Below are 20,102 nucleotides of genomic sequence, written 5' to 3'. Positions count from 1 at the left end.
TAGCAATTAGGTCTCTATGGTAACACATGCCCCCCAACCCCCTCAGCTCCCTGCCCACGTCCTCTAGTAACCCCTCCTCAGAGCGCTACAGGTTTTAACCCTCCCTCATGCCACTCAAAGTCATCCTCTTGGTCCAGAGTTCCTTCTCTCTAGCGCCCCACTAGCCAGGCTTTCTTTCAAAGTCTGGTAGCATTTGTGTGGGGGAGGAGACCGGGGGGGGGGTGGATGGGAAAGGAGGAGGTTCACGAGATCAGGGAGGGCTTTGCACGCACGAGGGACCCCAGCGGCCGGCGGGGGAAACTGTCGCCCGCTGCCTTGGCTCCGTTCTTCCTGGGCGCCTGGCGGCCCCGCCCGAGGACCTCCCTGCGCCCTGGCCGAGTTTACTCATCCCGCAGAGGTGATCCCGGGCGCGAGGGCGGGCGCAAGGCGTCCGGAGAACCCAGTAATCCGAGAATGCAACATCAGCCCTTCCCACCAGGCACTTCCTTCCTTTTCCCGAACGTCCAGGGAGGAGGGCCGTGCATTTATAAACTCGCGGCCGCGGCCGAGCGGCATGTCAGAAGCTGCCTCGCAGGGGCCGCGAGCCAGGGTCAGAAGCGCCTGGACTGTGACCGAGACGCCCCCAAGCCCCTCCACCCCGGTCAGGTGCCGCCCGCCCGCCCCGTCGCCGCGCCCGCTCTCTCTCCGGAGCGGGCACGAACATCCCTGGACAGCATGCTGGGGGTTCTGCTCCTGGGCATGCTGGCTCCGGCTGGCTTGGGGATCTCGGGCCCAGTGGAGCCGCAGCCCACTGGCAGCCAGTGCGTCGAGCACGAGTGCTTCGCGCTCTTCCGGGGCCCCGCGACATTCCTTGCGGCTAGCAGGGCCTGCGAGCGGCTCGGTGGACACCTGATGACCGTGCGGTCGTCGGTGGCTGCGGATGTCATCTCCCTTCTGTTGAGCGGGGACAGCAGCGTCGGTCCGCGCCTCTGGATCGGGTTGCAGCTTCCGCCGGGTTGTGGCGACCCTGGGCCTGTCGGGCCTCTGCGCGGCTTCCAGTGGGTGACGGGCGACAACCGCACCAGCTACAGCAGGTGGGCGCGGCTCGACGGCGGCGCGGCGCCGCTCTGCGGCCCGCTGTGCACCACGGTCTCGGCTGCCACGGACGCTGCGCCTGGCGAGCCCGCCTGGGAGGAGCAGCAGTGCGAGGCGGAGGCCCACGGCTTCCTCTGCGAGTTCCACTTCGCGGCCTCCTGCAAGCCGCTGGTGGTGGACGCCCGCGCCCCGGAGGCTGCCCACATCTCCAGCACCTACAGCACCCCGTTCGGGGTCCGAGACACGGACTTCCAGGCGCTGCCGGTGGGCAGCTCTGCCTCCGTAGCGCCCCTAGGCTTGGAGCTGGAGTGCACCGCGCCGTCCGGAGCCGCCGAAGGGCGCTGGACGCGGGAGGCCACCGGCGCTTGGGACTGCAGCATCGAGAACGGTGGCTGTGCCTTCTCGTGCAACCGGAGCGCGGGCGCGCCCAGCTGCCTCTGCCCGGGCGACGCCGCCCTGCTGGCCGACGGACGCTCCTGCGGCGCGCCGCCGGTGGTGCAGCCGTGCGACAACCTTTGCGAGCATTACTGCATCAGCAACCCCGACGTGCCCGGCTCCTACTCCTGCATGTGCGAGACCGGCTACCAACTGGCGGCCGACCAGCACAGCTGCGAGGACGTGGACGACTGCCTGCAGTCGCCCAGTCCGTGCCCACAGCGCTGCGTCAACACCAAGGGTGGCTTTGATTGTCCCTGCTACGAAGGCTACGAGCTGGTGGATGGCGAGTGCGTGGAGCTCGTGGACCCGTGCTTCGGGACCAACTGTGAGTACCAGTGTCAGCCCGTGAGCCCCACCGAGTACCGCTGCATTTGCTCTGAGGGCTTCGCCCCCATCCCGGAGGAGCCGCACAGGTGCCAGATGTTCTGCAACGAGAGCGCGTGCCCCGCGGACTGCGACCCCAACAACCCAAACTACTGCGAGTGCCCCGAGGGCTTCATCCTGGACGATGGCACCACATGCGTCGACATAGACGAGTGTGACAACGACTACTGCCCCGGTGAGTGTCGGAACCTCCCCGGCTCCTACGAGTGCATCTGTGGGCCCGACACCCCTCTTGCGGGCCACGTGGGCAAAGACTGTCACCCTGCTGTTGTGCATGGTGGCGACGACGATGGTGGCTCTGGAGAGCCCCCCGCCAGCCCGACACCTGGCTCCACGACGAGTCCTCCCGCCGCCGGGCCAGTGCACTCGGGTGTGCTCATTGGCACCTCTATCGCTAGCCTGTCCCTGGTGGTGGCGCTTTTGGCGCTCCTCTGTCACCTGCGCAAGAAGCAGGGCGCTCAGAGGGCCGAACTGGAGTACAAGTGCGCGTCACCCGCCAAGGAGGTGGTGCTGCAGCGCGTGAGGACCGACCGGACGCTGCAGAGACTCTGAGGGTCCTGCGTCCCTCCCCCGGGGCCCAGGGCTGGCAGGCCTGTCCTCCCACGGCGCCTCGCCCCGCTCTCGGGCGGGAGGGGGACCCCAGCTGTACTCTGGCTGCTCGAAGCACCCTAGCTGGCACGACACCCCTCTGTAGCCACAAGAAGGCGAGCCAGGAGGACGGGAAAGACTCTCAAGTTGCCACTGGCAAATTTATCCAGAAGACAAACTGCCGAGGGGGGCCCTCGGGGCCTCTGGTGCATGATGGGTGGGAGCTACCGCTCTGTAGCCTGGGGTCTAATTCCACTCCTTGAGCTAGCGATGACCAAGATATTTATTTGTTAAGTATTTAGGCTTTTCCTTCCCTTTGGTTTTTCCCTTTTTTGTCTCCAATTATTCCTTCCTCTCTTTCCCCATCCCCTTCTCTGCACTTTCTCTCCATTTACTCCTCCTCCTTCCTCCCGTATCTGCTTCTACTTGGCTAATCTTAGCTTTCTATCCAGACCGAACTCCTATGTGAGGGAGAAACAAAAACACTAAAAGCAGATCAGTTTCTTTTTCGCTGGCTTTGCTAATATAATCTAAAATTTCAGGTTTCCAGAGCAAAATAATTTTAACAAAGGTTAAAATGTGACAGATGATCCTTAATTAATGTTGCCAGAATGTCACAGAAATTAAACCCAAGGAGTACCTTTTTAATCTTTATTTTTGAAACAGTGAGCCTTGGTTTTATTATTGTGGCTGTTGGGTTTGACTTGGACTGAAGAATGGTAGTTACTGTTCAGCTTTTATACAGCTTTCTCCATCATTATTAAGTTTTGGCAGCGTTGAAAATGTTCAGCTTGCTCTACTAGACATCGCCATGAGGTGATGTTGTCATCTACAAACATGTTGGGCAGTATTCATAGCTATCCTGGGACACATGTGGCCTGTAGTTTGGATATGGTTGTGACTGACAGAGAAGCACCTCCCAGGAGACATCTTAAGAAAGTTTTAAGCTGACCCTCAACTGCTCTTGTCACTTGTAGTCCAACATAAAAGCAGCTCTATTGCTTAAGGGGACAGAGGACCTTGGGAATGGAGCCTGGAGAATGCCCAATTAGGGCCTGGTCTTAATGAGACTCTTGGAAAAATGTCTCCCACTCAGAGGGACCTTCTAGCCCTGGCCATTGGAATGTGGCCTTTGCAGAAGAATTAGGAGCTTCCATGGGAGCTGGCTAGAACTGCAAAGCCCCAGGCTCCACCCCACCTACTTCACGAGAACTTGCATTTTAACAACATCCACAGGGACATGGTTCAGTCATTTGAGGACAATTGTTCTAGACAGTTTCCAACTTTCTGGAGAACATTAAAGATGGGTCAATAATAAGTAGCAGGCCAAGTAAGGCCCTTTATTCTCAAGAAACTGAGGAACTTCCACCGCATAGCTTTGCTTTCTGATTTAAAAAGATAAAATGACTAGGTACACACCTCTAGAGATTGCCACACAGGCTTCGGAAGGTTTTTCGTTCAACTAAGCTAGGAATGAAATGAAGCCATGAGTCAGTGTAGAGAGCAGATGTATCATATGTGTATCTTTTGTAAGGAAAGCGTTTCCTTTACTGTTTTGTAAACTCAGCATATTTGTACATAGTTATTTATTTATTGGAGTTCAGCTAGAACACAGGCAAAACTCTTGCTTATGATGTCACGTGTACAAATAAACAGACTACAATGTGCCACTGGGTTTGTGTGTCTGTTCACCTTTCCTCCTCCAGTCCCCTTGTTTTGTGTTACCACACGGGGCACACAGACAATGCCAACTCCAGGAGATGCATTAAAAGCTGGCCTGCATGCTGACCACCCATGCCAGCTGGTCATGACACCATCTCCGACTGTCTAGTATCCTGGAGGAGGTTATTTTCAATGTAGAAGGAGTTTGTGCTATATCTGTATCCACCAATACTTATTTTTTTTTCTTTCTGTAACCATAACAACTTCATACAGGATGCCTCATGTCTGTGTTTTTACATCCATTCTAGCATGGTGGATTGGGTTACATTAAAGGAACAGTCCTGGCTGGGCCTTCTCCAGAGTCCCAGCCGAATGTTCTCCTGTGTGTGACTCAGCATGACCTGCTCTCTCCGACATCAGAACTCCAAGTGGTCATGAAGGGCCTGTGGCTCAAATTCAAGTATTGCTTCTAAATACCAAGGTCCCATTTCATCCAGCATTTTGCTGTCCTTCTCTCTGTTGGAGCTGACAAACCCTGTCTTTATGACACATAGCTCTCAGTCCATCTTTGTGGGACAGTAGAGCTGGCTGAATTTTTACATGCAGGTTCAGGGACGCTTCCATTAGGAAGGCATGAGAAATAATAGAGTCTCGTTAGACACTCAGATATTTATTCTCCAACCTCTCCATATGGCAATTTTTTTTTTTTTAATGGGAGAGAGGAAAACAAAGCAAAACAAACAAAAACTGGTGCGCCAGGGCCTCCAGCCAGTGCAGGCGGACTGCAGACGCCTGCGCCGTCTTGTGCAGATGTGCGACCTTGTGCGCTTGTGTCGCCTTTGGGCATCTTGCTGATGCTACCTGGAGAGTTGAACATGGGTCCTTAGGCTTCACAGGCAAGCGCTTAACTGCTAAGCCATCTCTCCATCCCTGCTTCAGGACTTTTATCAGGAGATGCTGCGAGAAACTTTTCAGGAGGAACGACAGACACTTCTAGGCTGTTTACAAGTCCCTAAGAGGAGAAGCCTGCAGTTTCCTTTGTAAGTGCCCAGTGCAGACACCTGGATTTGATTTCAGCCTGACATCTGGAATTACATGAACATGGGCACCACGTAACCTCTAAGGCCTTCAGTTAAGCAGGGTACGGCTTGTGCTACCTCACTAGGATTCCACGACGACGAGAGTCACCAGCTTCTGACATATAGCAGGTGCCTGATAATTATATGTGGGTCAGTGAATTGGTGGATCCATAGGTGAATAAAGAAAATATCGTAGCTGAAAGGGGGCTGTGGTGGGAGCAAGCCAGTGCAGGGTCATAGAGGGAGTGGAGAGCGATCTTTTAAGGTGTAACACAGCCACTTTGCAAGGGTCCTGTGCGCTGTAGAGGAAGCATCGTGGTGGGATTTTAGGGCACCAGTCACAGCATAAGGAAGGAGACGTTTGTTCAGGGTGAGGCTGACCCTTCAGTAGCTAAAAATCCAGCTTCAAGGGCTCTGCTCACCAGCCTGACCAGGGCGGAGCAGTGCACAGACTTTTCACCATTGTTGTACCAAGGAGTTCACAGAAAGGAGGTGCCTGAAGGAGAAGCTGGCTCCAGGCAGGGCAGAGCCCCGACCTTCCTTGTGAGTGATAGTGGAACTGACAATGGTGCGGACAGAGCCCAGCGGCACGCAGTGACTAAGTGTTGGGAGTTTCTGTTGTTTTCAGGCTGCCTGGTGGTGATGTTATTATATCGTCAAGGAAAAATTGCAGTTACAAAGGCCACAAAAACACTTTTTCATCAGGATCAAGACCCTGTGAGAGCAGCACCCCAAATCCATCTCATGACCTTTGTGAGAAGTTCATAGAAAGACCCAAGCCCCGATCTTTCTTCCTTTTCTAGAATGAACGCCTGCTTCAGCACTATCTTCCTTCAAGTGGGTCCTTCCTCCTTTTCTTTCAGTCAGCGGGTTCGGGTGTAGGCAAACAGCCAATTTCCTCTCTCATGAAAAACTAAATATTGTTTTAACATCAGATTCGAACAGAATTAAACTCCCTTTCAGCCTGTTTTGAAAGTGGGATCACAAAAGACAAAAGAACCTAGAGAATGTGTTTCCTCAAAGTCATGGCCCTCAAAACAGGGGAGGAGACAGGGAGGGCTTCAGAGAGCTGACAGAAAGGACCAGAATTCAAAGCTTGGCCCTATGATAACCACGCCACCCAGACCACGGGCCGGAGATGACTTTAAACCTCTGTCTGAAAGACATCTGTTGAAATAGGAAATTACAGGCAGCAACTGTCTGATGGCGGCGCCCTGCCTGTTGCCTGACTCTCCGTTGGTGGCCTCATCTCTCTAGGGTGTCCTTGGTGTATCAGCTCTTCAGACCTTCGCTGCTGTGCACCTGGCTGGGGAGTCAAGCAAGCCTGTGTTAGCCCACAAGGAAGAGGAGCTATATGCTTATAGGTGCCCTCCTTCCTTCCACTCCCTTCTGCCTCCTGCCCCACTTAGGCCTACTTCCCCTGATGCTAAGATGCCACCTCTTACCAATCCAGTCATTGTAGCTCTTAGGCACCACTGCTCTCATAACAGAAGCCCTGCCCCCTCCCACCTCTGCCCTTAAGTTATTTGTGGTTTTGGTGGATATTCAGTGTGCGCCTACCTGGATCTCCAGATAACTGTGAACCAGTACAAGAAATTGGACAGGGGACACGGTGGTAGAAGCAGAGATAGTTTATTAAGAAAGAGAGTCCTTCCAAGAGTCCTCCAGACCCTTGCAGTGAGCCAGAGCTGGGAAGAAGGCCAGAAGCTCACTCTGCCTGTGTCTAAAACCTTCAGACCACCACGGGCCGTCTGTGTGTGCGCTCGTGTGCGCGCTCTCCGTCTGTTAGGGGTTGGCTGGGATGATGAGGGTGGAGGAGCGGTTCTAATCTTCGTTCTGCCAACTGGCTTCTTGCATATGCTCTTTTCTTTTCTCTTTGTATATCTCTCTGTGTGGGTGTGTGTGTGTGTGCACATGTGTGCATGTTTCTATTTGTGGCTGCAGAAGTGTGCACATGCATGTGGAGGCCAGAGGTCAACATCCAGGCTCTTCCGCGATTGCTCTACACCTTCTTTTCTGAAACAGGGTCTCTCATTGAACATAGTACTCACTGATTTGGCTAGACTAGCTAGCCAGCAAGAGCCAGGGATTCCTTGTCTCTCATTCCCCAGTGCTGGGATTACAGGCACCCACCAAGGTGCCCAACTTAAACTGTGGATTCTGGGGATCCAAACTCAGGTCCTCTTGCTTGCACTTTACTGACTGCGCCATCTGACCAAGCCCCATGCAATAATTCTGACCTCACTCTCTGTCCTTCTCTCCTGCCACATTTGGAAGGATAATGAGTCACAAACATATTTTGTTTGTGATTCTATGCAGAGGTCTGACTCCTCTCTTTCCTCTCCTGTTCTCTATCTCTTCCTAAGTGGAGGCCACGCAGAAACCTAGCCTTAACACCAAGAAAGTCTGAATAGGCCAGGGTGAGTTGTGGCTTCCCTGTTTACTTGGTCTGGAAGCCATGAAAGGACAGGGCAGCCAGATGAAAAGTAAGTTGAAATAGAGTGACACGCACTCAACAAGCAAGCTGTCTGCAGGGAACAATGACAGACAGCAAGCGGTGGTAGATTCCTGCTATGCACAGTCTTGAGGTGTACTCCCCTCTGCTCCACTGGGAAAGGAGTATAGAGCCCCTGGTTTGGAGGGGAGGTCAGTGTGGCTCTTGGGTGTTCAGAGTAATACATAGTAGAAAATTTGCAACTTGCCCAGGGACACGCATAAAGCCCCAATTTGTCTAGGAGCCCAGACTTGGAGGGCAGATCTCCTTGGCTGGGGAAGAAGCTCAGGCCCATACAATGGGGTGCTGTCCCTGGATTTAGGGAAAGCATCATCCCTCCTTTCTTGCCCAAACTGTCTGTGATCCAGACTACAAATCACAGCCATGGAGAGGGCAAAGATGACAGAAATGAGGCTGTTTGTGCCTGGGGTAGCAGCTTCAGAACTTAACTGCATGTCAGTATCATAGAACCGCATACCTAAAAAGACTGAAATTTACCAGATGCAAATTACAGTTTTATAAAGATAGATGGAAAAGAAATCACAGCCTGAAGGAAATGGCTAGAGAAAGACTAATTTGAATAATAAAACACATTCATGCCTCCACGCCATCCCAACCCCTCCTCCTCAGTGTTCCAGGGAACACCTACTGTGAGAGCAGGGGCGTTTCTTTATTATGTCATCTCATGGAAGTCAGATTCCTTTCCTGAAGCGTGTGTGTGTGTGTGTGTGTGTGTGTGTGTGTGTGTGTGTGTAGGCAGGCACTCCACCACTGAGTTCCACCCCCCACCCCACCGCTAGTCACCTGTGTCATTCTTGTTTGTTTTGAATCAAATTCTGTTCTCATTGCTTGGGATGATCTGATTAGTACCTGTGTTTGCCAATAGCCTCCAGACCCCACAAGGGTGGGGACCCTGTCTGTGTAGACTCACTATGTTTGTAGGAAGCTGGTTGCATCATCTGAGAGAGGCCCTTAGCACGCTGTCCGCAGGGAGCCATAGAGAAGAGGTTGGCATGTGGTGCTGACTAATGCAGTAGTTATCTCTGCAAACACAGCCTTTGGATTCGGACATTTATTCTTATGCTGCCACTCTCTTAGGTTAAGAGGCAGAGAGAGGTGTTGATCCACACAAACAAATGTTTCCTTGTCCAAATTTGCTGGAACACATGTTCGGATTCTGAGGTAGCGTAGCCAAGACACATAGCAATTGAATGATGCAGGTAGGGCAGCATCGGCCTTCAGGACCTTACAAGGTCGGTGTGATGTGTTCTAGTGGAGTGAAGCGTGACCTTTCAAGACCTGCGTGAAAGCAGTTTGTGCCTTCACTGGGAGATGGTGCTGGCTCACTGGACAGAAACTGTGATGAACATCCTCCTGTCACGTCCAAATGACAGTTGCCCAACATCTGGGAAAGTTACATCTACTCATGAAGGTACGGTAAATAACAGACGAACCCAAAGCAAATTCTCTAATGGATTGAATGGTGGCCAAAGGCTGTTGTTTCTATTCACATTAAAGTTCAAAGCTGCGACTTCCAGTCCTGGCAAAGGGAGCAAGAGGACTCCTGCCTCCGCTGTGACCCTCCAGGGAGGTGAGATACATGATAAGGGGTTTTGGGGACCCTGTCCTTATGCCTTACTGAGTTGAATTCTCTGTAATATTCTGCACCAAAACAATGAGGGAGAGTTTTATGAACTCCTGTGTTAAAAAGACCCCAGATAGAGTGGGCATGGTGGCACAGCCTTTAATCCCAGCACTCACGATGCAGAGGTAGGAGGATTTCTGTGAGTTCAAGGTCACCCTGATACTACATAGTGAATTCCAGGTCAGGCTGGGCTAGAGCAAGATCCTACCTCGAAAAACCAAAATAAATAAATAAATAAATAAATAAATAAATAAAATAAGGACCATAGGGTTAATGCCACTAAGGCCAGTAGGACTTACTTTTGGCCTGCTTAAACACATCTCTGGACAAATGCGTGGGCTGCTTGACCGCTGTGGAGTTCTCCAACTCGAGAAATGAAAAGGAGAACAGAGAGCAGTCACCAAGAAGCCCCTGTACCCACGTGATTGGCGGATGATGCCGGTGAGGGCAGTGCAAGTGCTCATGGTGCTGAGGGCGTGCTAGGTGGAGAAGAACGCTGCCACTTGCCCTCCTCCCTATCCTTGAAGCAGCTAATGCTCAGAGGACCTCGGAACTCAAGCCTTCCTTTGCACATGTTCCAAATGGGAGACTGAGGCTTCAAGAGCTGGCATCTGTTCTCATGGGCAGCTGAAGCTGAGGCCCTCTGCTGTTGCCAGTGACTTTTCCTTCCTCTGACTAAAGTTGCCTCTCTTCCAAACTATCACCAATCCCAGATCAAAGACCACATGGGAAAAACAGCACATATCTTATTCTGGACGGCTAAACATGTCTGTGCCTGAGTGGGTCACTAGAGGCTGATGAATGAGAAGGACCTCAGACCTTCCAAAACTGGAGCAAAGGCCTAACATCCCTTGCCCACTGCAACCACGCCAAGACCAGGAGCCCCTCCCTTCTGTGCCATTGGCTTAGGTGGTCATTGTAGTGATGTCAAACTGCATTTATCAGGTGCCCATCCCGTCATGCACTTGGAACAAAGAGACAGTTCAGTTTGAAACACCTCCAGGAAGTGCCTGTTACGTGAGGCCCGTGGATGGCAGGATTGACCTATGTGTGTACCTAGGGTGACTGTGGGTCGGAATGACAAGTTACGAATGGCTCATACACCTTTGTTTGCATAGACTCATGTGGATGAGTATGTGTGCCTGTGTGTTGGTGGGGCCAAAGGGTCCTCTGTCTCTTAGTTCTTCCAATCCACAACCATATACAAAGTCAGTGGTAGAGACCTGGTGACATAGTTCTTCAAGACACATATGAGGCGTCCCAGAAGGTGCAGACCCTTATGACATTCATTCTCCCTTTGTTCACCCAGCGCACCAAGACACGTTGGATCAACACTGACTGTCATTCAAGCCGTTGTAGCTGGGTGAATATTTGGAGAAGGTAATGTATCCAGTTGTTATATACCCAAAGACACTGGATAGAAGGCCTTTCCCTTTTATAAAGGAAAATTTGGGATCTACAGCCTTATCTAAGTGTAAGGTTAGATGTTCAAGACTCATCACGTTCTGTACCACAATCCCTACTGATTTTCCAGGCAACGATTTTGAGAACATTGGCTGAGTCTCCTGTTTGCAATACAAGACACTTGTGCCTGAGACCAGATCTCACATGTTTTGTCTGTTTTCCATGTATCAGACAGCTGCTCCTATCACATAAAAGCTCTGGCTCTTGGCAAACAGCCGAGGGGAAGTCACCTCTTGCTTCTTCCAGGCTTTCAGAGAGCTGCAATGATCCACACGGCTACCAGGCATCTCCCTGGGCCTCAACCCTGCCTCCTGGCACTGCCTGCGCTCCTAGTGCCAGCCCCCTCAGCCAGAAGCTCGCCTGTACCTACCCTAGAACTCACGCAGCCTGCCCATGTCTGGGAGGCTGATGGGCCCCGGGTTTCTCTTGAAGACTCCTTGGCAGAAAGCCATGGCATGGAGATGGCTGTCTTCCCTGTCCTCCCTGGCTTATCTTCCAGACACTGTCAGCATTTGGCCAGCCAAGCCCAACGGGATCTTTTGCAGTGCCGAGGCAGGAGGAGATGAGCCACCTGCTCTCTCCCTCAGATGCAGCGTGGGTGTTGCAAGCATTCCCTCAGCCCCCGCCGCCACTTCAGCAGAAGTAAAGCTCTCACCAGCTGCTTCTCCTCGGGGGAAAGATCATTCGTGCTGCAATTAACCTACTAGAAGCAAAGGGGTGGCTTTCCCTGTGTTAAGCCTACATGTCAGGTCCACGTCCAGCTGGAGTTTACTGCTTTTGATATTTTAAACTAACGGGTGACAGAGCTGCCCTGTCTAGCTAAAACTTGGGCTGATTTCCCTCTGCCTTGGTCCTCTGGTCTTTTCTTGCCTACTCCATGGTATAAATTGGGGGTGTAATGATTTTCCACATTCTCATACTCAAGGGTTCGGGGGGGGGGGGAAGCAGAAATCACAACGGATGAGATTTTGTCCTCTCTGATTTTTTCTTTTTTATTCCTGAGCTGGGGTTTTATGCCTGGCAGCGCCATCCCCCCTTGTACCCACACCACATACACACACATTATGTCTCTATGAGCCTTTCCCATCTCCAGGAAGTCTGCTATTGGCCCTGGACCAGTAGGAGACACTTGTGGGCAAACCAGGCAGTGCCATCCGCTGTTGCACACACCCTTCACTTAGCAACTAGAGTCTCACACAGATGCTCTTAAAGGCATCTTTCCTCCTCCCTGGGCTCTCCACGCGCACTGTCCTCTTACTGTCAAAGCGCCCACGGAGAGCTGGAGCCTTGCCTGCCTGCCCTTGGAGGCCTCCTCCCAGCAAGCCCTGTGCGACAAGCACATGGAAGTGGCCGTTCTTCTAGGGCCACCTCCGGATTTCCGTCCCTCAAGACATCCCCCAGAGGTTCAGGAGTAGCCAGCACCCTACCCCAGCCCCCAGAGAAGTCCTACCCCCATGGAGCTGTCCTTCTGGCCAGTCCTGAGGGAGGGGACAGCAGGAGTCCTGAGGCTGGTAGGGATGGCACACAGGAAGGAGCCGGCTTGGTGGGAGCAAGTTATTCTTGAAGCTGCTGGGCTGTGAGGTGCTACAGACCCAGTAGCAGGCCATCGGGGGGGAAGGTGGGGAGGATCCTCAGAACGTAGAGATCTTGGTGAGGGGGATTGGCTTGCGGCTGGGTTCTGCTTGCATGGGCTCCTGCTGGCAGGGGAGTGGGGGACATATGCATCCTGCTCCCCCTCTGCTCTTAAGAGCGGTGGCATAATAGTCCAGGGGTTCTTCCTCCGCACCTCCTGAGGCATCCAGCAGACAGCATCGCAGGCACAGCACCCGCTGGAAGGAGCGGCGGAAGTTGTCAGAGAGGAAGCCGTAGAGAATAGGGTTGGCGCAGCTGTTGGCATAGCTGAGGATGAGGGACACATGGTTGATGGTGGCATCCAGGCTGGTGACAAACAGATTCAGCAGCTGGACCACGTAGAAGGGCATCCAGCACAGCACGAAGACGGTCACTACCATGAGCACGAGCCGCGTGATCTTTTTCTCTGAGCGCCTCCGCTGCTGCCAGCCAGCCCGCAGTGCCACCGCGCGCATCTTGCCCACGATGAGCAGGTAACACAGACCGATGGCCAGCACGGGCAGCAAGAAGCCCAGCAGGAAAGTGTAGATCACGAAGACCGCCGACCAGGCCGGGTGAGGCCAGTGCAAGTTGCAAGCCACAGCCTGGCCGCCCCGAGCAGGCCTGGTGTCCGCAAAGACGGCAATGGGCAGGGTGACCAGTAAAGATGCCAGCCACACGCCCAGGTTGATCAGCTTGGCCACGCTGGGCCGCCTGTAGGTGGCAGCTCTCAGAGGGTGCACCACGGCCACGTAGCGGTCCACGCTGAGCACGGTGAGACAGAAGACGCTGGTGAACATGTTGAGGCCGTCCACGCTCAGCACCGCGCGGCACAGCACCGCCCCAAAGGGCCAGTGGCGTAGGGCAGCCGCCGAAGCCACGAAAGGGACGCTCAGCATGAACAGCTCGTCCGCGACGGCCAGGTTGAGCAGGTAGATGTTGGTGGCCGTCTTCATCTTGGCATAGCGCAGGATCACGAAGATGACCAGGGCGTTGCCCACCAGACCCACCAGGCACACGAGCGCGTAGATGCATTGGATGGTGACCATGCCAGGTGCTGCCGTGCCGTCGGACAGCGCCTCCTCCTCTGCCGCCGCCGCCACCACCACCGGCGTGCTGCTGGCATTGATCGCCGGGGGCCAGGTGGTCTCGAACTCCTCTTCGCCCCCGGGGGGCAGCGTCGCCGGGCCGCTCATGCCTCGGGAGTGGGGGTCGGGGGAGATGCCCACCCCGGGCGGCGGAGCTCTGCGGAGTAGCTGAGCGCGGAGCTGGAGAGCCGGCTGCGGCGGGGAGCCCCAGGGGCAGCGCGCAGACGCGCGGCTCAGCCCTCCGCCTAAGAAGTGCGGGGGAACCAGGGCGCGCTCGCCAATCCCCGCGCCGCCGCCGCCGCCGCGCGCCTCCCCACGGCCGCCAGAACCCCGCTCGCTCGGGCTCCAGCCCTCACCCGGTTTTCCCACCTCGACCCTCCTGAGGGGCTTCATACCTCAGCTCCCGCCATCTCAGGTCCAGACCTCTGGCTCCGCGGTGGCCGTGCAGGGCGTTCCTCCTTCTCTCCTTGGTCTCAATCAATCCTTCCAGTTGGCTCCTGCTCTGGAGTGAATATAGCTGTCCCCGGCTATCCCCGTGCCAGGGTTGTCCTGGTCACTCCTAATGGGATCTGCAGTCTTTCTGCCCAGCACCTAACAGCTCTTCCTTGCCCCTCTAATTCTTGGGAATTCTCCCATCTTTAAGGTCTCCTCTTGAGAAAAGGGGCGGGGAGGGCTGCAGATATCAAGATGGAATTACAGAGGGTGGATCTACATACAGGTCTTCAGGTGGACTTCAGGTCTGCTAGAGGAGGAGGTGGGCTTATCGGGTGGGGGAGCTGGGGTTATGGGGTGGGGGCGAGTGTCTCAGTTTTCTCCTTTTCTCTTGCAACAACAGTGGGTCCCCAGGCCCTTCTTATTCACAGTTTTGTAGAATTAAGGTCGAGTGGGCTCAAGAAATGGAAAGACGCAAGAAGAAACAGAGAAGACCCAAAAGACTGGGAACCCCTGGGCCAGGGTCCTCCGTGGATGGGGTCCACTGGGGCAGAGGCCAGGGAATGCTCACCTTGTACCCCTGCCCCAAATGTTCCTGGGTATTGCCAGGAACAGCGGGGTTCCAGTCTAGGTTTATCTGCTGCCCCTAACATTCCAGCCTACAGCCCCCCGGCAGGCAGTGCCTCCACACTGACTCCAGCTAAACTACCTGCAAGGGGGTTCTGTGGAATTGGTGACATGGAATTTCCTCTGGGAATTTCACCTGGAAGGAGACCTGGCCTGGCCCTGTTAATTCCGCCTCTGTGGGCCAGGGGCCTCCTGCAGCCCCAGCGCAGCTGTACCAGGCCTTAGGTGGGTGTAGAGATGACTCTGGCCTTCTGGGGAGGGACACTCTCAGATCTTAGGCTGAGTGGCTTGGACAGGGAACAGACCTGACTGCTTTGGGATGACTGGAAGTGGATCTCAGAGGTGGAGTTGGAAGCTATCACTGCTTTTCATCTGGACTTGGGTTGGGTCACGGGCATGATATTGTGTAACAAAAGAGTTGGACTTAAACTTCCTCCACTTCTGGCCACTCAGATGGACTCATTGAGATGTGGCCTGGTTATCCACACCTTTCCGGGCATCCCTGAAGTGTGCCTATGCCTTTCCTCTGCTCCCATTCCCATCACAGACCCTGCGGAAGATACCTGTACCCCAGGATGCTGAAAAGGTAGTGCAAGTATTTAGGGGACAGGAGTTAGAGGACGTTCAGACTGGGTGGGAGGAGGAGTATATGAAATTTCCCCTTAACTCTGGATTCTGGAGAGACCCTTAAAAAGTGCTTCTGTAAATAGATAGCCTCCTGTGGGTTCCGTGCAGGGGTGATTGGAACCCTTCCTGCCTCCCTGGCTTCCCCTCTGCTGTCCTCTCACCCTCTGAATTCTGGAGAGGTTTGTCCTGTTGTCTGCCACAGATGTGTGTGCCTTTGTCATCTTTCCCTCCTAAAGCTTCCTGAATATCCTCTGGTTCCCCTGTGTCTCAGATTCTGAGCGAGGCATTATTTTTCGCTATGTGTGTGTATGTGTGTGGTGTGTATACACCTGTGTCTATGTGTACACGCATGAGTGTAGGTGGATGCACGCTATGTGTGTGTGCATGTAGAGGCCAGAGGTCAATATTGAGTGTCTTCTTTAATTACTCTCCACCTTATTAAAGAAACAAAGTGAGCTAGCTGACTTGGCTAGTCTAACCAGCCAGCTGGCCCTGGGATTCAACTGGCTCAGGCTCCTAAGGACTGGGAGGCCAGCAGGTCACCACGCCCAGCCACCACATGGCGGGATTTGAGTTTCCGTCCTCGTGCTTGGGGGCACAGGGGCTTTATGCTCTGTCCACCGAGCCATCTCCCCTCCAGCACTTTAACTTTGAAAGTTCCTCAAAGAAATCAAGGCAGAGTTGATTTCAAGACCCCTTCAACAAGTGTCCCAGCCATGATAAAATCTCATGTAGATGAAGAACAGGATGTTGGGAAGCTCAGCTGTGTTATGGTTTGAATATAAGATGTTTCCCACAGGCTCATGTCCCAAGGGCTGCTGTTATTTCTTTGGCAGGTGATAGAAACTTCGGGAGGCAGGGCTGTGTTCAAGGAAGAAGATCACTGGGGGTATACCTTTGAAGGTTTGTCCTGGATCCCATCTTGTCCGGTGGAAGCTAGGACCACCGGCCAAAATCCCTGAAACCACAACTCCAAAGAAACTTTGCCTACCTCGCGTTGCATATGGCAAGTATTCCATCACATTGATGCAAAGGTGACTAACGCCAGGTCTGGCTTGGATGGTCAGCCCTCAAGTTAAAAACAAGCCTTGAGGTAGAGTTTCTAGGAGTTTTGGGTCAGCTAATATGTCTTGTGGGAGGTGAGCCCTCCTAAAATTCTAGGTGTTTATACAGCAAGTGTACTGTGACTTGTTGCTCTGAGCCCCAATTTCACTGTATACCAGTGAATGGCTTTGGGGAAGTGATCCAACCTGTCCAGGCCACTCATCCTCCTCTGGAAATGGGGGTCATCCTAGCCCATTTGCTCTTCTGTGGTCTAAGCAGGTTGACATGTTGAAGCTGTTGATAGGGTCTGACATTGTCAGGTGTGGTAGTACTTGGAAGGAAGAGACAGGGGCATTGGGAGTTCAAAACCAGCCCAGGCTTCATGAGCTTGTGTCTCAAAGTACCCACCACAACAAGAGGCATCTGCGATCGAGAAACTATATGTTCATCGTCGTAGTACTGCTGCTACTTGATAGTGCAAAGTGCCAGTGCTGTCAGCTAGCTTTCTGTTACTGTGACAAATACTTGAGATAAGCAGCTTGTGGTGAGAAAAGGATTATTTTACAGCACGATTTTGGATATTCTAATTCATGATTGGCTGGGACCCTTGCTTAGGGTGTGACAGCACATCATGGCAGGAATAGGTGACAAAGAGAAGCAGACTATGTAACAGGCTCACCAAGGAGAGAGAGATAGTGGAAGATAGAAGAGAGGGAGAGAGAGAAGAGAGGGACGAAAAGAGAGAATGAGATCCCATAATCCCCTTGAAGGACACCTCACAGTGACCCAAGAGCCTCTCACTAGGCCCCACATTTCAAAGTCTACTACACCAACGGAGTGCCTGAGGGTGAATTAACCACTCCATTTTCCCCCAGTAGAGGAGGCCAAAGGAAATATCCATGCTGACAAAGAGTGCTGAAAACAAATCTGTAGGATGCTTTTCAGCTTACTCTTGCCTGTAGGAAGTATGTACCGGGCTTTGTGTCTGTTAGTTAAATGGTGGGTGTCAGGCCCCGGGTTTTCCCCTGCACATGATGAGTAGTGGGATCTCAAGCAGTCTGGACCTGAGGGTCTTTACGTCACAGGTAGTGAACAAGCTGCTTACAGGTGCAGTGGGTTCCGCCGGCTGCTGGAGTGGCCTGAGGAGTGTCCAGGTCTAGGGATGAGCCATCACTGGCTGCCAGGCTCCCTGTTAGAGCTAAGTACCTCTCTCCATATCTCCACCCTCCCAGTGTGGGAGGACCAATAGGCTGGTACTTTCCCAAGACCCCCCAGTCCACAGTCCAAGGACCCCACAGCTTCTGTAGGGCACAGGTGACGCTTGCCACTGAAAGATGAGAACAGTTGTCCTGAGAGCTGCTTCTGTTACTTGCTGGTGAGCAAATCCAACCTGAAGTGCTTCCAGCAGCTCGGGACTGCACCGGCTGAGAGCCTGGTTCGTGCAGGCTGTTCATCTGGCATCTGCAGAATATAGATTCTTATTCTGAACTGAGCATCTATAACCCTAAGTCTGACATCTGAAATGCTGCAAAAACCTAATATTTGTGAGCATTGACATGACATTACAAGTTTTGTGAATAAAATTAAAATATCACATAAATTATCTTCAGGCTATATACATATGGTACATATGAAACAAATAACTTTTGCATTTAGATTTGTGTCCCATCTCATTATGTGCATGCAAGTATTCCCAAATTTGAGAAAAATTCAAATCTGAAACATTTTTAGCCTCCAGATATTGCTGACAGGGCTAGTACTTACTGGATTTCCTTTAAAGAAAACTTCTAAAGTGCTGTACAATAAAAGACGCCATCAAGATCAAGGTGCAGATGTGGGTCAGAGAGGCTTGCTACAGTGATTCCAGAGCATGTGTCGTCCTCCCTTGGAGACTGGGCTGCAGTCTATCATGGGACATGACAGCACCATGACAGAGGTCCTTCCTTAGAAACCTTTCACAGGCTCCTGTTAGCAGTCTGGCCTCCCAGCTTTGGCCATAGAAAAGGAAGAGCTGGCATATGCAAGTTCCCACTCCACACAGGACTCCTTGCTTGGGGGACTAGGTGGACTGCCTAAGGCTGGCAGATTAGGCTTCTTAAACAAGAAAGACTCTGGTACATTGGCTGAAGCACTCATGGGGACATCTCCTTATGGAAGGAACCATGACAATCCCTCCTGTTTCACCTTGGCCTTGACTTAGGACAAAGAGAGGGCATACAGATGCTCCTGGACGTTGGGGAAAAGCTCACTCTGCTCGTTGACACTGGGTCTGCTGTGGATGTCCTGAAGAGGAAGAAGTTCAAAGCCTTTGAAACAGGGGTCTTAGATCTGCACACTCTGCTTACCAGGAACTTGAGCTTGTGAGGAGGGGTGTGTGTGGGGGGGCTTCTTCAGAACAATGGCCCTTTTGGTGTTGTGGCTACTTTGAGACAATGTCTCTCTATGTAGCTTTGGCTGAATCTCAAACTTGGAATCTTCATGTCTCAGCCTCCTGAGTGTTGGGATTACAGGTATGTATTGCTATGACCAGCACAGCAATGATTCTCAAAGTGTGATCCTGGACCAGCCCATCAATATCACCTGGGGAAAAAATCATATCCTCAGGTCCTCCCAGAACTGTGACAACAAGGAACACTGAGGATGCCTTGGCCATCTGTATCACCCATGTCTCTGTTGAGGCTCCGGTCTGAGTTCAAAACTGGGCACAGTAGTGTCCAGCACTTAGTAGACTGAGGCAGGAGGATCACCAGAAGTTTGAGGCCAGCCTAGGCTATATAGTGAGTTCCTGACCAGCCTGCGTTTTGTTTCCTTCTCATAAACTATCTGAGAGCCTCAGTTTGGTCTTTCTGAGCTCTGGTTTCCCCAGTTGGCCCATGTCACAGAGTTGTGGACCAGCAGCGGGCAAGAACATTTCTATGCATGTGGTCCAGTGTCTCTAGACCAGCACTGGTCATGTGGGCTCTGGAGCACTTCTGAAGTATGAAGGTTAAGTACTGAGGTGCTATGCCAGACACACAGGATTTCATGGGCTTAGAGTGAAAAAATGAATGTAAATATCTCATTAGTATTTTTATACTGGTTACATGTCAAAATGATAATCTTTTGAGGGAAGTAAATTATACAATGATTTTTTTCCTATTTCTCTTCAATCACATTAGCATATTTACTGCAATATTGAAATGGCATTAGTGCCACACATTGCATTTCTCTGGCATTATACTCAGGGAGCTGCTGTAGCAATGCTGCCAGTTTGTGAGCAGTGTAGCCAGCATAGTGACTTGTGTCGACAACATGACCACTAAGAGACCCAGGCAGCTCTTTGAATTCCAGTGAAAGTTAGAAAAAAAAGTTGAATTCAGCTCCTCAGCATTTTAGCAGTATTCCACATGCTCAGTGGTCAGATATGCCTGTGGCTAAGCAATGGGGTGAGGTGCCCTGTGACATGCCATCCCAATAGTAGGGGCCCCCTGGAGATTGAGTAGAGCAATATGATAGCATCAGCCTAGTGACTGGGTGAAGGAGATGTGGTCTGTCCACATCCACTATGCGTTTACCCTGTCATAGAGAAGAAGGCTGTCATTTATCGGAAAATCTGTGGATGTGAAATAAGTCATACTCAGAAAGGCAAACACCACATGTTTTCTGTTATATGCAAAATCTAGATTAAAAAAAAAAGGCATGAAAGCAGAAGGGGGGCATTGGAAAGAGGAAAGGGGCTAGTTTGTTGAGGGGCCCATGAGTAGGTGCTAAAAGAGTGAATGTGATCAATATACATTATATGTATATATGCACAAAATATTGTGGTAAAATCCTTATGTACAACTGATATGCATCAATAAACTATT

The 20,102-nt window shown here is 52.2% G+C and overlaps 2 protein-coding genes across 2 annotated transcripts; one reads left to right on the top strand and one right to left on the bottom strand.

Annotated features, from left to right (window-relative positions):
• Positions 1-381: 381 nt before the first annotated feature.
• Thbd (thrombomodulin) lies at positions 382-4,151 on the top strand. The gene has a single exon (XM_004668745.2). The coding sequence runs from the start codon at positions 454-456 to the stop codon at positions 2,446-2,448; it is 1,995 nt and encodes a 664-aa protein (XP_004668802.2). The 5' UTR covers positions 382-453; the 3' UTR covers positions 2,449-4,151.
• A 5,483-nt stretch (positions 4,152-9,634) lies between these two features.
• Sstr4 (somatostatin receptor 4) lies at positions 9,635-13,635 on the bottom strand. The gene has a single exon (XM_004668744.2). The coding sequence runs from the start codon at positions 13,633-13,635 to the stop codon at positions 12,460-12,462; it is 1,176 nt and encodes a 391-aa protein (XP_004668801.1). The 3' UTR covers positions 9,635-12,459.
• Between the last annotated feature and the right edge of the window lie 6,467 nt (positions 13,636-20,102).

This window comes from Jaculus jaculus, chromosome 8 (assembly GCF_020740685.1).
Source record: "Jaculus jaculus isolate mJacJac1 chromosome 8, mJacJac1.mat.Y.cur, whole genome shotgun sequence".
Lineage (NCBI taxonomy): Eukaryota > Metazoa > Chordata > Mammalia > Rodentia > Dipodidae > Jaculus > Jaculus jaculus.
Note: the sequence above shows the minus strand (reverse complement) of the source record. Positions and strands in the feature narration are given on the sequence as shown.

What these genes read in the sequence shown, in the direction of transcription:
- Sstr4 (XM_004668744.2), bottom strand. Translation starts at nt 13,635, where the DNA reads ATGAGCGGCCCGGCGACGCTGCCCCCCGGGGGCGAAGAGGAGTTCGAG.
- Thbd (XM_004668745.2), top strand. Translation starts at nt 454, where the DNA reads ATGCAACATCAGCCCTTCCCACCAGGCACTTCCTTCCTTTTCCCGAAC.